The sequence below is a fragment of the Hydra vulgaris genome, chromosome 14 (genome assembly GCF_038396675.1).
Source record: "Hydra vulgaris chromosome 14, alternate assembly HydraT2T_AEP".
Classification (NCBI taxonomy): Eukaryota; Metazoa; Cnidaria; class Hydrozoa; order Anthoathecata; family Hydridae; genus Hydra; species Hydra vulgaris.
In genome coordinates, this window is record NC_088933.1 from 22,301,690 (window position 1) to 22,318,853 (window position 17,164).

The 17,164-nt window shown below is 28.9% G+C and overlaps 1 protein-coding gene across 1 annotated transcript in view; it reads right to left on the reverse strand.

Moving 5' to 3' along the window:
• Positions 1 to 2,236: 2,236 nt before the first annotated feature.
• Positions 2,237 to 17,164, reverse strand: part of LOC105845686 (general transcription factor 3C polypeptide 1) — a 141,230-nt gene continuing 126,302 nt past the window's right edge. Inside the window, exons 30-35 of the mRNA XM_065817745.1 lie at positions 11,308 to 11,385; positions 10,927 to 11,213; positions 10,366 to 10,492; positions 3,176 to 3,238; positions 2,991 to 3,075; positions 2,237 to 2,790 (exon numbers count right to left, since the gene is read on the reverse strand). Of these exons, the coding sequence (XP_065673817.1) occupies positions 2,723 to 2,790; positions 2,991 to 3,075; positions 3,176 to 3,238; positions 10,366 to 10,492; positions 10,927 to 11,213; positions 11,308 to 11,385 (708 nt within the window). The 3' untranslated portion in view covers positions 2,237 to 2,722. The remainder of the gene's footprint in view (positions 2,791 to 2,990; positions 3,076 to 3,175; positions 3,239 to 10,365; positions 10,493 to 10,926; positions 11,214 to 11,307; positions 11,386 to 17,164) is intronic.

Below are 17,164 nucleotides of genomic sequence, written 5' to 3' on the forward strand. Positions count from 1 at the left end.
TAATGATCTAAATATTAGGAATAGTATAAAGAAACAATTAAAAATTAACCCAAAAGCAAAAGTTTATATAAACATAAGACTTTTAAACTCACCACACGGTGAGCTATTTATATAGATGTTGGTTTAAAAAAACCACACACAGAGCTAATTATATAGATGTTGCACAAAATACTGAAAAGTGGGATCAATTACGTATTTTTAAAATAACTGAAACTCGATTACCTTCTTTACTTGGACTTCAGGGAAAAAACGAATTTATTGAATGCTGGAGTACTGTAAAAACTGGTATAAGCGAAGATAACAAACTTTTGGCCATTAAAAATATAAAAAAAGGAGTAGGCTTTGAAAAAACTGCTATACCTTATTTTAAAAAAGTTTCCCACTCAAAAACAATTAAATGTGGTTTCTTTACACACCCTACAAAAATGCGCTATGGAACAAGCCCAGATGCTCTAGCTGCTGGTGGTTTGCTTTTAGAGGTTAAAACATCTATTACAATAATGTCAGTTAATCCATTGCCAGTTTTCACAAATATATCTGGCACTTTTTTAGAAGAAAACTCCCATCAACCTTTAAATCTATTTCGTTAAAGAGTGTAGCACAAAATATTACCCAACCAGTGAAAATTCTATGAGTTGTATAAGACTTTTCAAGCAAAAATGACATAAATTTTATATCTAATCCATGACGATATACAACCAGAACACTAAAGAACTGTGTTTCATTATTAACAGTTTTTTCAACTGCATTTGGACAATCTGGGTATGGTATAAGATGTAAATACGTTTGTACACATTCAAAAAGCATATCAAAATTTTCTTTCGATACCCCACATAAGTATTGAAATGTTTGTTTTCTTGATTTAATATTTTCATAGGCAAATTGTTTTGCTCTCTGAATACTTATACTACCAGATAGATGCATAATTTCAACTTTTAACTATCTAATTTTTACACTTAACTTTAAGTATTTTATTTTCAAATTTGGTTACGCATATATCTTTTTCTTTTGTAACAGTTTCCAATAATTCAATTGTTTTCAAGGATTTTCAAGTTTTTTTGAAAATTCTCAAGTTTTTTTTATAGTTTGTTTAGTACGAACTACGAAGGTTCTTCTTTTTTTTTTAACTTTTTATATTTTGAGCAATTGATTTTATAACTTTTAGTTAAACTTGAAGTTTTATAACTTTTTGAAGCATTTTTAAATATTAACAATTTCTTTGCTTTGTGCTTTGTCGAAATTGCGTTAATATAGCCTTTTTTTTTGAATTTATAACTTTTTTTAAACTTTTTCAACTGATCTGAAGAAACAATAATGCCTGGTAAATGCTTGGTGTTATTTCTAATGTTCCTACTCCAATGGACAGAACATATATACTTTTTTTCCCAATTCATTCAAGAAGTTTTGAAAAGTTTCATGTAAAGTTTCTGAATATTTTCATCTCTCGGCAATCGATATGCTTTCGTAGGATTTCCCTCATTATCTTTAGATCTAAAGTTGTTAAAACACAAATACGAGCTGCAATACCACTTCATAATTAAGAAAAGAATTAAACTGCCTAAAAACAACGATTTCAAAACATAAATATTGCGCTTTAAAAAAAAAAGTCCCCTCAAGTTAATATTAGTTTCCAGGTCTGACGCGGTTTGAAAAAAGCTAGTTGCATTAAAATCTAATTGAAGTACGATTCTTGTAGCTTCTCTTTTAAGTTTCTCTAGTAAGTAGTGTTCTTTATTTAACTTTTTAATAAAATTTTTACATATAAAAGTCCTCGACTGATTTCGATAAAAACTAATTTTTAAACTAATTCTTGGAACAATTTATTTCCTGAAAACATTGTTCGATATTTCACTAAAGTAAGATCTTTAGCATTTAAAAGTGGTTGTGTTTTATACCGTACAGAAATATTATTGGATATTTCGTTTTCGATGGATTGTATGTGGAACTTAAATGACAATTTTTTTCATTAGTATGTCGATTTTAATTATTTTTTAAAATGCGATTTAGAAAGGATACGAGTTTAATAGTGGTCTAACACCTTAAAGTAAAAGCTTAGTAATAATCTAGCGATGTATGATTTACTGAAAATTATCATTTTTTCAAACAAATTGTTTGGTTATAAACTTTTTATCTAAATGAAATAATTGTTTTTTTTCGCTATTGACGGAGGCATCACGATAGGCTACAAACTTTACGCTAAAAACAGCAAGATACGAATTTACAAAATTACGTTGACTTGATTTCTTATTTTTATTTTATAATAATATTAAAACCTCATTTTTATTTTTTTAGAAAAACTTAAAAACTCATTTAAAAAAAAATTATTGATTCGTTTGACAATTATTCAACCGTGGTTACTTTAAAACGACCGGTGATTACTTCAAAACGACCCGTGATAGAGCTGCGGGATTTCAAATAAAATTGATTAAAAAAAAAAAGCTTTAAAAAATGTTCTTTAGATAAGAAACTCATGGATCTCAGTTCCTTAGTAAATCTCAGTTAACCAGTTCCTTATTTCTATATATGACTTTTCCAGTCTTCGTGTGAGTTCCTCCGTACGAGCTTTGCTTTCTCTCTGATTTACAAATATTCGTAAAGAAATACCAATCGAGACGCATCTGTACATTTACATAGCAGTATACAGAAAAGAAGATAAAAATGTAATATACATTTTAATGCATTTTGATATTGGTGGATTGGAATTTAAAAATCTGCTATGTTCTCATCGATTCATATCCATCATGTTTAAAAAGCAAGAAGTTAATGGGAGGTAATAAATTTCACCGTCGTCTAAAAAAAAAAAAACGAATAAAAAACAAAAGAATAATAAAAAACAAAAGAAACAGTAACAATCTAAAACAAAATATAACAGATTTTCAAACGAGGGGTGGTAGAAAAAAAAAACTAAGATTAAAAAACATAGACTTGGGAGAATTGTGTTACAATTAATCGCCACGAAGAATAGAAGATCTGCTAAATTATTGTCTTACCAAAATTACTGAATGTTGAACTAAACAGAGAAACGTGTCTTTTTTGTTGATAGTGTTTCGACAAACAACCATTCAAAACCAAGAACTGAAAAAAGTTGTGCATTTTAGACAAATACAAATTAACGCTTTTATAATAACAAATAATGTGAAACTAAATCATCTTAAAAATACAATTAACTACTCACGTCAAGTATAATGCATAGAGAATGAGGCCGTAGAAGTGATTCAAAATGTTTAAAAATAACACGCTAAACAAAAAAGTAAAAATAATTTCTATATAAAAAAGGATCTCAAGTTAAAAAAGAAAAACTTTAAAAATAAAATATAACATTTTAATTGATATTACTATTATTACTTTTAACATTATTATTGTATATAACTTTTAAAATTCTTGGAGGGGTATTTAGAAATGTGATGACACAACAAATGTTTTTTTACATCACTATTATTTAATCATTCAAATAAATTTTTATTTCTTAGATGACAGTGATTTAAATAATGTAAAATTTTAATTAATTTTTGAATTTCGATATTGACTACATATCTCCAAAAAATATAACACCAATATCCTTAAATCTTTGTTTCATAATATACCTTAAATAAACATATAACAACAAACTAACTTAGATAAAAAACAAATTTTTATTGCAGACATTTGTCAAGTGAAAATCAGCCTCCTAATTTTCCCCTCAAAGATACATGTCCATGTTCTTATGTGTTGAAGTTATTATTTTCAACACTGATATTTTAGTACTATATTTAAACAATTTATGCATATTTACACAAATACAGAAGTTCTACATTGTTTCCAAAATTAAGCAAACTAACTCATTGTATAAATGGAAATAAGGTGGAAAAAATTATTAAAATTTACAGTGATGGATCCAGGGAACTTCAAATCCGTTACCGATTATGCATTATTTTATCTGAACAGAACTAATAGTGTCTTCAGATTATAATTTATATATCATCATATTAATTTTTAATACATTATTACAAATTTGTTCCAGGCAATTTGTAATAATTGTTTAAATAACTATTTGTATAAAGTTGGAGAAAGCAAACCTCTAAGCAAACTTCAATATTTATTTAAATAATTTTTTATATGAAGTTTGGAGCTTCTATGCATAACTTTGATTATATGTAAATATGCCTATGTTAATGCAAAAAAAGAGGAAGCAAGATTGTTGAGAAAAGGTTAACAAGATTTGGAACAAGATGAAATCTGAAGATAATTTCTCTGCAAAAGCTGACTTTTTGTTGAAAAAATATGCTGCTGCGGTGTAGAAAAAAGATACATTTAGGATTTTCTGAATTTTAGGATTTTCTAAACATTACAACATGATGCCACTATACTTCACAAATTAAAAAAAGTTGTTTGTAACATGACTGCATACCTTCTAAAAAAATGTAACATGGCTGCATGCCTTCTAAAAAAATGTAATATGGCTGTATACCTTCTAAAAAAATGTAATATGGCTGCATACTTTAAAAAAAAAAAGTAATATGGCTGCATACCTTTTTAAAAAGTTATATGTAACACACTACAGGCCTTTTTTTCATACCTGTTAAATAATTTTTTAATTAGATTGTTTTTCTGAGTGAGTTTGGTATTGAAACTTTTCCATCAATTTAACTAACAACTATTCACCAACTTCTAAGTGTATTTTCTTATCATGTAAGTTTCAAGAACTTTTTTTTAAGAAATTTAAAAAAATGCATGCTCCATCATAAACTGACTGAATAAAAAAGCTATACTAAACAATATGATGTGACCTCACATCATCTGATATAGATTTTGTAATAAAATCACTAAGTACTGTAATAGAAAATAATACATGTAAAGCTCCATGTGAAAATGCTATGTTCGATGCAGAACATGCAAGAATATTAAAAAAAAAAGAAAGATCATGATGAGCTAAAAGTTGGAATTGATGTTATCTATAGTGAGCTTATGAAAATATACAATGACTTAAAAATATTCCTGGTTAACAAATATTTCTAGACATAATTCTAAAAGTGATTAGATAAAATTTATTTGATACCAAATAAGATTAAATAAAATTAGTCAAGATAAACATCTAATATAAACATCTAAGGTAAACATCTACTGAGTCATCAAACATCTGCATCCTACCAAAAATAGCATTAATTGGAAGACAACACTTAAAGTTTTTAAAAAGTAGAGAGCTTTGAGTTTGTTTTTTTCCAGGAGTCTAATCTTAGAGTTACAGCTGTTAAATACATTAAGGTATCTAGAGATTTTAAGAAAATTAGTCCAAGCTATTTTGAAAAAAAATTGAACTTTATAAATATCAAAGATTTGAAAAGTTGTATACAAGTTATAGAAATTTTTCATTTTACAAAAGAAATTAAAAAAAGCCCTCCTTTTTTTTTTCTTATTGGAGCTAAAACAGTTGATGAAACTCAAGTCACTGTTGTAAAAAAATGAAATATTGCTTGATGTCATGACCCAGAAAAATCCTTTGGGAGTATTATTGTACTATTACTGTTACTGGAATATAAGTATATTACTGTAACTGGATAAGTATATTCCAGTAACAGTAATACTACTGTTACTGGAATATAAGTCCCTAAATCTGGTTACACCGTCCGTGGAAGAAAATCCATTTTCAAATTTCGCATTAAATACATAGTTTATAAGCAGCTAACAAAGTTGGTTTCAATAATTTTTATTCATCCCAAAAACACAACAAAAATATTTATGCAGTAAATTCACTTGTAAATAACAATTTTCTTCAATTTTGACAAAGTTTCAATTCTAATTGTTTTTTCTTGAAAAAAATGTCTTAACTGATTTGTAATATTCCCAATTAATTTTGTTGTTGTTGAAGTCTGTCATGCATCTTTTCAGCCTGTATTCATCTCTGGGTGGTAGCTTGGTCCTTTATACCTTTGCCAATGAGCACTGAAAAGATGATGGAGTGCTTCAGTTTTGATTCAGTCATTGCTTTGAATAAATTCCCAAAGAGCTATTGTGGCGTTGTATGAATTGAGGAACATGGTAGATGACAGCATGAACCTTGGGAGTGTTGGTGGTGTCCTGATGTTATAAATAGGAGACTATGAATTACTCTATTTTTTCAACATAGCTTTCATCAAGGAAGCTGCCAAAACAAGCATGGACAACATCATTGAACTTTCCGGGAGGCTGAATAAGTGCGAACTGGCATAAGTGCGAAGCATTGCAAAAACTGGTTTAGGTGCAAACTGGCATATGTACAAAGTGCGCCAAAAGAATTTGCAAACATAGGCATAAAAGTGAATTGGCATAAGTGCAAAGCAGTTTCAAAAACTGGCATAAGTATGAACTGGCATAAGTACACCAAATAAAATTGCCAATTCGCACTTATGCCAGTTTGCACTTATGCCAATTTTAACAAATTCCTCTGGCATACATAGGTCAGTTTGGATTTATGCCAATTTGCACTTATGCCAGTTTTTACAACTGCTTTGCACTTATGCCAGTTCGCACTTATGCTAATGTTTGCAAACTTTTTCGTCCAGTTTGCACTTGAGCCAGTTTTTCAACTAGTTCACAATTATGCCAGTTTGCACTTGTGCAAATTCACTCTTACACCAGTTTGCACATACGCCATTCGCAGTTATGTCAGTTTGCACTTAGGAAATTCATGCTTATTCAGTCATTCGGAATTTTCTTAGCGTCTCAATAAAAGAAACAGCTGGAAAGAAGGAGTACTGCTGGGCCAATCTCTCCAAAACATCCACATTCTTCAAAAGTTTCCTGCACTCATTTCCAGTCAGTTGTTCACCATGAAATGGTTGCTGTTGAATATGATTTATGCTAGCCATTCAGGAGCATGTGGCCAAATCTTTGAGAGATTGTAGAAGATGATTTACAACACCAAGCAACAGATGTAGCTCCATGGGTGGAAGCACATCAATGACAAAGGATTCATCTGAAGCATAGATGATGGGTGCATGAACAGAGTTTCTGAATGAAATTGCTTTCTTGATGTTAGCACCAGCCACATTGAATGCCTGATAACCTCTACTGATTGATCCAAAAGTTCTTAGAGATTCACACTTTGCAAGATCTTTTGATGAAATGTCACACCAATAGTGTGGGTTTGCACTAGAATGTGCTTGTAGACCACAAATGATATTTACCAGCTTCATATCACAACAGAAAAAGCGAAGCGAAGTTCGTCAAAGTTCAACAGATCAAAAACTTGCTTGACATTGCTTTCGTTTACCTGGAGATTATCAGAATAGGCAATTAGTAACTGACGCTCAACATTAGAATCTTTATCCAGAGAATTGGCGAGAAGTTGTTTTAATAGCAGAGCTTATAAAGCTGATTCTTTTTCTTTTATGCTAAAGCTTGCTTTAAGAAAACCACCATCATCCACTACCAGCTTCACAATGTACTCATCAGAGAGGTTTATAGTTTCAAGAACTTGCTGACAAACAACTTTCATGTATTTGCAATGAATAACAAGTTTATCCACCTGATTTGTGCCCTCGTCAGTTACAACTTTCATCCAAGTTTTGTCAAACTGACTTTTAAGTTTTTTGCTCAACTGATCAAACTTGGAGAGGAAGTTGTTTTCAACAATCTGACTTAGAACAACTTGATTCAGTGTTGACACCAGCTTTTTTGCACCAGAACTAGACAGCCCTGTGTTGTGTTGCACATATACAAGATCTTTTACTGGTTGTTCTGGTCCTTCATTGAAAAGTCTTCTTGCTCTTAAAGATGAACCTTGAAAATAATTAAGAAAGATTTTACATTATTATGCCTTACATAGATTTAAAATATGAAGCTAAAGCTTTAATTACCTAATACAATGTTACCTGGAAGAACTGGAATAGGGTGGCCTTCTATTCCCTAATTCCTATTCTACTAAGACAAACTGTTCCATGAGGTAAAGCTTCCTTATTGACAATGACTGATGCTGCAACTCTTTAAGCTGCCACAGAGTCCTTTGAGTTGACTTCTGCTAAATTATTTTGCAAGTTAGACCTTGAGTAATTGTGTGGGAGACTCTTGCTAACAATTGGAAAGCATTGAGAACATCTTTTTTCAACTGAGTTCTAATTTGTTTCAAGTTTCTGGGTTGACAAGACTGGATGTGAAGAATTGTGTTTTGTTTTACTAACTGAGCAAATTAAACAATTACAAAGCGAATCTCTTGTAACAGGCAGGACTATGATAGTCGTGAAGTTAAACAGCTGTGTTTGGATTTTAAGCTTTCTCTCCTCAAGCCTCCAAAGGTTGGAGCGGCAACGCTCACAAATGCCAGTTGGGACTTTTGGATCATTTAAGTCAACTTCCTGTTTCAGATTTTGTTGGACTTTTTCTGTCATAAAGCTGGTTGAAAAGCAACTAGCCTTGCCAAGCGACAAGAAGCAAACAATCTTCCTGTTCTCCTTGTGATTTTTTGCTTGATTTGGCTTTTTTGTTGTTGTTGTTAATTCAGATGCCAAATCTATGAAAAAAATGGATTGACAACTAATGCTGAAGCTTTTTTACAGAATTTTATCATAATACTTTATAAAAAAGCAATTTTGATCTTTTAAAATTTTTTTGGTACAGGTAACTCATTTATTCTTTTTTAAACTAAAAAAAAGCAACCAATTTTTTTATTTTCTTCCTAAGACAACTTATTTAAAAGTTATAACAAATTAAGTTTTATTGCTCTAGAGTTAAATATATTGCAGTTTTTTTAATGCGATTTTATGCAAATTCGAAAATGGATTTTCTACCACGGACGGTGTAACCAGATTTAGAGACTTATATCCCAGTAACCACCAATGATAGTAAAATAATATTCCCAAAGGATTTTTCTGGGTCATGACATCAAGCAATATTTCATTTTTTTACAACAGTGAAGTAAAAATTGAATGCTGCAAAATCAAATAGATACTGTGGTAAATACAGTAATACAACTAGGGCAAAGCTTGTTGCAGTTTCATTTGTTGTAATGTATGTAATAAAGGAGCTGAAAATTCTGGAGAAAGTAGATTTGCGTTTTTAGTTTTTGAAACAAATCAAAAAAGTTGTTTGAAAACTATTGGTTTGAAGTGTTTTAAAATTTACTTAGAGCAGAGAAAATAAAAGAAGTGAAAAAGAAGATTAAACTAGATAGTGGTAAAATAAAAATTTATTTTTCAAAATAAATGATATGGCGAGGCATTAGAAACTAAAGTACCAGAGATCAATTTTCTTTTAACTACATAAAGCTTTTGATCAACACACTATGATCAGAGATTATTCTGATCATATTTAAAATATCTGGAAAATTTTCAATATGTAAAGATAAGAGAATAAAAATGCTTTTTGTGTATTTAAGAATATTTTTGTTAATATCTCAATGAATAAACTGATTTAGTAATTTTAATTAACTCAAAACTTACATTATACTCAGCATTTTTTGAGAAATTGCTTAGCTTTATGTGAATAAATTTTTTTAGCAATTTTGGTCAAATTTTTATTTGTGTAAAGCTGAGCAATTACTCCAATTTGTTTCAGCACTTGAGAATTCCTTTAATAATAAATATACACGTATAAACAAGAAAAAATTATTGGTACAAATAATGCCTCACCCTAAGTAAAATATAGCATAGAGTAATTGATGAACGGTATCTTCAATGTTTTATTTATTTGATGACAAAAAAACAAACATTTAAAACTTGCATTTCCAGAAAACTATTTGGATACCCGAAAAAAATAAAAATCTATAGAAATATCCGGAATTCTGGAAATATCCGTAAAAAAATAATTCCTGTATGATGGAGTGAGACAAGGATTACAAAGGTACAGCAGTGTCTGGAAAAAGCATTACTTTAAAAAAAAAGGTTTGGAATTTGGAATAAGGTCTGATACAGTGAGCCAACGTTTAACTTATGATATGTGTCTAATATGTGCCAACCTTTAACTTAACCTTACCACTGTCATCTGTCTTACACATCATCATCCTGACAATCATTCCTTATATGAGTTATTGATCTAAAAATACTTGGATATTTGAAATTCAAGATCTTAAAGGTAACCTTTCACCTAAATTCACCCTTTTTACCCTTTTACTCTTCAGCACAAAATCTTTAAAAAAAAACTTTTTCTATAATAAAAAAAATCAAAATTCTACTTAACATCTCCTTTATTTAATTTCACTAATTTTAATTTTCAGACAAATTTGTTCAACTTATTTAAGCCTTAAAGCTAAAAATTCAAAGCCAAAAAAACGTCCAAAGAACGATAGTCTTGGGATTTTTTCTTATAAAACAAACTTCTTTCCAACCTTCTTTCAGTCTTTTATTTCTAAACGCACAAACATTTAGCAAAAAAATCTTAAATATCTACTTTATTTTATCTTTATAAAATACTTACTTCTTGAACACCTGGATTTGTTAAAACAAATAACAGCACACACTCTTGAAAACGCTTGAGAAGAACTCCATTTAAATCCCCATCCAACTTTAACCAGGGAGCCACCTTGACCATTTTAAAAACTCGACTAAAAGTAACATTTGTACTAATTACAATGTTCATTTAAGAAAGAAAAATCTTAAGAAAGAAATTCTAAATAGTTACACATTTCAATATATTCATTAACATTATTCATAGTATTTACATTTTCTCCATTCAAAATTCAAAATCCAAAGTTTTCACAGATCGTATAAGCTTTCTGACAAATAAAATCTTTGTGGACTTTTGATATTTATAAAACAACTTTTCATTTAAGTAGCCATCAGACAAAAAGACTAATGTTTTTGGTTATATTTTTGAAGTATTTAGTTTAAAATAAGGTAAAAAAAATTTAACTTTTAGTTAAAAACAATAGAATGGTTTAGGAGTCTAGACAACCAACAGTGATACTCAAAAATCAAAAAACTTAGGTGACAAAAAAGTGAAAGAAAATATATTGAAAACAAAAAAAAAATTATAAACCTATTTGATTCATTCAGCTGCATTTGTGTGCTAGAATCATTTACAACATCATAAGAGGAGGAAGTTAATTCTACTGGGATTTCACCATTCTCACTACAAAGTTCCACTTCTTTCTTTTCTTCAACATTTTCTTTTGTTGTTTTTGGTTCTGAAGTCAATGGCGTATTAGTTGATTCTAAAGGGCATTTTTCAAAATCAATAAATTCCTCTTCAAGATCAATTTCATTATTAGATTCTTTTTCCCTTTCTGTTTTCACTTCTTTGTTTTTTTCTCTGGGTTTACAAACCTGTTAAAAAATTTAAATTTAAAAATAACCAAAACTGAAATTATAATAACTTAAAACAATTAAAGCTAAGTCAAGAAAAATAAAATTGTTAAACCTGGGCAGGAGTATAGCACCAGCTAGCAACATACATAGGTGCAACAAAGACTCCTTCTTCAATTCCTACTTCATAAATCTAATGACATAATGTACAAAAAAAAAGGATTATAACGCAGATCATTTATTGGTAATGTTATATTTTTACATATTAAGCAATGAATTATTATTTAAATTTATTCAATGCAACATACTTTTATTATAGTAAATTTTTAGCACACACACATATAGAGTTGACCACATTTTTTGTTTACTTTATTTAATACAGTTTTTTTGAAAAAAGAAAAAGCAAAGATAAATAATGAAATAAATGATTGCTAGCCAAACCCAAACACTTCATTGATGTAATGGCAATCCTTGCATGTTCTCCCTATATCAATGTAAGTACTGAATTACTTTACTCCTATTTCAGCATTTCATATCACTTTTTACAAAAAAAAAAAAAAAAATTTAAGAAAATGTGGTTTATTTTCAGTATGAATTGTATGAACTATATAATTCAAAACTTCTATGCTGCTGCAACTGCAATTGTAAGTATTTACCTCTATGATTGGATAAAACATAATCATTTGTAGTACCAATGAAGGGTAATTTTGTACATAAAAGAAATAATTCCACTAAAACAGCTCTTAACAACAATTTGTCTTTAAAAATGACAAAATTAAGTACATTTTATGTAAAAAAAGTTATAGTCGATTAGCACAACTTTTGTCACTTCATAATATCTAAAGCCCTGGGTTTACAGTAAAAGCTTATTTTTGAAGATAATTGTTGGTCTTTGATCTACCATATTTATAAAAAATACCTGTAGGGCATTGCAATAGTAAGAAAAAAATAACATAGATTTAGCAATAGATTTCTTTTGAGAGACCCATCTGTAAGAATCAGGCAGACCTTGGGACTTTCTTCAAAATTGTAATTTTTTGAATATGCTGTTCTTATTCATACTAGATCAATGCTAAAATATAAATATGTTCTCTAGATATTGGACTTCAGAGACAAACATTTTAGAATTATTGACCAAGTAGTGTCAAACGCATTAAAAAAAAAAAAAAAAAGAATGTCCATACTTTTTCATGATTCTTTCATTTCATTCTCATTTCATGAGAATGTTTTGCAAAGAATTGTGGGGATTGGAGCTTGGGAACAAAAAAAACCCTAATTTTTTGGCCCACCCAGCCCTTTAAGTTTATAATGAGTTTATAAAATATTTTCTTTACTTTTTTTTTTTTTAATCTAAATTTATCAACATCAACAAATTTCAAATTTCATGCAATAATCTCTTAGTGTTCAGTTTTTATGACCCTGCAAAGTTTACAGCCCCCTCAAATTGAGAGTGGTTAAAACTTTATATGATCATAGTTTGCTGACGAATTTGAGATTTATATTTAAGATTAGATTCCAGAGTAAGGAAGTGGGGAGCATAATAAAGAGATGCAACCTTACCAGTTGCTAATTTTGCAATCAATTTAATATATGGTTTCCAAGAAAGATCGAAAGTAATATTTAATCCTAGAAGAAGAAGGTTAGATGAAGATGTGAGAATTTTAGAGAGATCATTAATGTAAATTAAAAAAGTATAGGGGCAAGGATCTTGAGGACCTTGAGGAACCCTAAAGTTACGAAAGAGTGCTGTCCATCGAGGACAACTTTTTACTACAATTGGTAGTTATTTACCTTATATAGAAGACCAGCATGCCAAACTTTATCTAATGCTTTAGAAATGGAAAGAACTATAGCCTTAACCTCTCCCCACTCTAATGCATAATAAAACATATCATTATTACCGTTAAATTTAAGTTACTTTTTTATGTTCGTTTTACATTAAAATATTTTGTTTATTTACTTTTAGTTTTAAATCAATAAATTTTTTTCACCCTGTTACGAAAGTGCTGATATACAAAAGTGTTTAATGCTTATAACTGTATATAAATGCCTTGTCAGATAAAACCATAAATCATAATTTCAACTGTAGGCAAAATTACTTTATTGATTTTTTTAGTATAACAAATTTATGAAAAGATGATTTTTTTAGTTTTGAAACTTTTTTTAATCAACAGTTTTAAAAAATATCAGATATAAAACGTGAAATAGCCACTCATGGTTTTACTCTGCCACAAGTAATAAGTTAATTTTCTGTAAATTATCAGCTCAACAATAATTTACTGAAAGATACTGTTGAGCTGATAATTTAAAGAACAATAATTTACAGCTCAATGACATTTTTTTGAGAGATACGAATTCATCAGGAAGATTGTCTAAATATCAAAAAATTCTAATTAAAAGAAAACTATTTCACAGGAAATTGGGCATAAAAAAAGCTGGTTATGATTGGTTGACTGTATTTTTTAAACAAAACTAAGATTTACTAATTCAGAAACCAGAAGTTCAACTGATCAGACATATGTCAGCTTTTAATTGACACATATTTTACAACCATATTAAAGTTTTATTGCAAAAGTTCAAGTTTTTGCTCATCAGATCTGGAATGTTGACAAAATGTAGATAACAAAAGTCCAACTGTCCTAACACATAATTGCTAAAAAGGTCAACAACAAATATCTTATAACACTGGTGTAGTAAATGCTTGAGGTACTTTATTTTGTATATTTTCACAAGTATATTTTAAGGACACTTTTATAAAGAATGGATCTTCTTGTTGTGCCAGCATCAGGGTTGAAAAACAAACAAACAAAAACCATGGCTTTTTTGAAGAAAACCAAAAAAAACAATTGTTATTTAGAATTAAATTCTTTTTATTCAGAATAAGTTTTATTTAGTTAAATTTTTATTTAAATATAAGCAAAGTGCGTTTTACTTGAGTAAATTATCTTCCTTACTCATGGCAAAAATGGCTTCCAGTATTAAACAGTCGCTTTGCTAATACTTTTTATGTTGGAATGAAGTGCTATCATGTTATCAATTTAAAATTTTTTTATGTTGGAATGAAGTGCTACCATGTTATCAATTTGGAATGGAATGAAGCGCTATCATATTATCAATTTGATATGGAATGAAGTGCTATCATGTAATCAATTTAAAAATTTTTTATGTTTGAATGAAGTGCTATCATGCTATCAATTTGGAATGGAATGAAGCGCTATCATGTTATTAATTTGGAATGAAATGAAGTGCTATCATGTTATCAATTTGGAATGAAATGAAGTGCTATCATGTTATCAATTTAAAAATTTTTTATGTTGGAATGAAGTGCTATCATGTTATCAATTTGGAATGGAATGAAGTGCTATCTTGTTATCAATTGAAAAATTTTTTATGTTGGAATGAAGTGCTATCATGCTATCAATTTGGAATGGAATGAAGTGCTATCATGTTACCAATTTGGAATGGAATGAAGTGCTATCATGTTATCAATTTAAAAATGTTTTATGTTGGAATGAAGTGCTATCATTTTATCAATTTAAATTTTTTTGAATAGCTAATTAATAAATTTTGAATCTGTTTTACAAACTTTGCTGACTTCTTTTAAGTTTAACCATTTTTAAACAATATTTGATATAATAATGATGCTTAAATATATACCTTGAACAAATGGCACATGCTATTTTGAAGATCTAGAACATGGCTGTTTTACAAACCTGGCATATCTTACATTGTTCAACCATGTTCACATTCACCAACTTAACTAGTCTTAGTTGACTTGTGTTCAACTTACTTCAAATAAAACCGCAATCTATCCCTTGTAACAACATCATGTAGTCCCCATAAAATGTTTCTGAATAGGGAATTAGGGAATAGGTTCCTTATATCTTAACTCTATCCTTATGATTTTGATTGGATAATTTGTGGGGTATCCATTGTGATGTTCGTTTTCTTTTATTAAAAGTGTTGTGATCAACAGAATTGGCTGTAAGATGATTAATTAATCTCAGGGCATCAACTGTATCATGTATTGCATGAGGGCTTTCTTCAATAACAGTGTGCTTGTGTCGATTTCAACATGAAAAAAAAGAAAGATGATACTAACAGTAGCTGTTTCTCAGAGTCAGGTTTATTGCAGCTGCCACTTAATGGCAACTGCAACAAAGAAATTATCAACATAGTATTTGAGAACCAAATTTTTACAACTGAACAATTGATTTTTAAACAGCCATCTGCATTATTATAAAAAAAATATTGCAACCATGTGTTTTATAAAATATTTCAAGTGATTTAGTTTTTTCATATATAAAATATTTCAAGTGATTTAGTTTTTTGGTCTTGAGACACATATATAACTGTCTTGGTCTTGAAGCTTGAAGTCTTGGTCTTGAAAGCCTGCAGTATTATTCTTGGCCCTAATGTCAGGCTTTTACTGCCTTGTACTTTCATGATTCTTACAAAAAATATCAGCATGGATTAGCAATTGTAAATAGATTGTCACTACTAAGATTAACCTGTTATATTATGAAATTAAGTGATACATAGATGTCTATTTTACTTCTTACATAAATTATTTGAATAAATTATATAAACTTTACATAATTTTTTATTTTGTAACTATAGTATGTGGCCAGGGTTGGCTGATTTAAATCACATCGATTTAAGTCACTGATTTAAACCAAGATTTAAATCAAATAAATTTTTTTGGATGACTAATGATTTAAATCTAATTTTTCTTTTATGTTTGATTTTATTAATAAAAAATTATTTAAGAACTTTTTTTTGTCATATTTTAAAACAAAATAAAAAAAGTATGCCAGAACTAGGTATTTACAGAACTAATGACTCAAAGTATACCATAATATTAAAATACTACAATGCACAAAACAAATCAATCAGCTCTTTAAGTCTCAATTGTGTCAGCTAAATAGACACCACTGGTTTCAGTTGTAATTGTAACACGAATGATAGGTTCTTTGTGAACTTTTGACCAAGCATCCAGTGCTATATTTAAATCTCTACATTTAGAGTCTTTTAATTCACCCTTTTCCTTATCAAACACTATTGGTAAGAGTTTATCAGCTACATTCTTTCTTGTTGGACCACTATTGCCTGGTCTCAACATCAACATAAGTTTTTAGAATTTTGGATGTTTACTAATTGAAGTAATGAATTTGTTGCAAAAATCATTCTTGCAATCTGCTCATTAAGTGTAACCTTTTGACTTAAATCTAACAACATGTGACAATAACTCTGAACTAGGATTTTTATTTAATGGAATATTATTACTTTTCTGTCTGTAATTTTTTAGCAGATGCATTTAAACTAAATTTATATTTAATGGACCATTATAATGGACAGATACAAAATGTACATACTTAATGAACAGAAAAATAAAGGGTATATTTTAGATACATAATAGGCATACTTATTTAATATTAGATACATAATGGACATATTTAATAGACAGATACATTTGAATTAGTATTTTATTTAATGGACCATTATTACTGATATTTTCTGTCCATGACTTTTTTTCCGATAACATTTGAATTAAACTTTTCTGCTGAAACACATGATGATCATAAAGGTATCTTTGTAACATCAAATTGAATTTTAAGAAAAACAGTTTGAAATTCAATTAAAAAAAAAATAATATTAATTAAAGAAATTACAAAAAATAAATTATCATTACAAAGTGTACCTTATATAAGTGCATAACTATCTGCATTGTTTTAGTGACAATATTTTTTTAAGTATACTTTCATTCTTGCCGCCAGACCTTAGGGTTCTTTTTTGCATAATCTTGCTTAACATCTTTTACTGTATTTTGTATCAAACCCTTTTCAAATTTGGATACTAGTTTTTGGTTATTATGTTTTAAAAACTTAACAGAATACAAATTTTATATAATAAAATCCAGGAAATCTTCATACAATGGCATAGTTGGATAGCTTTATGAAGGCATAAGGTTT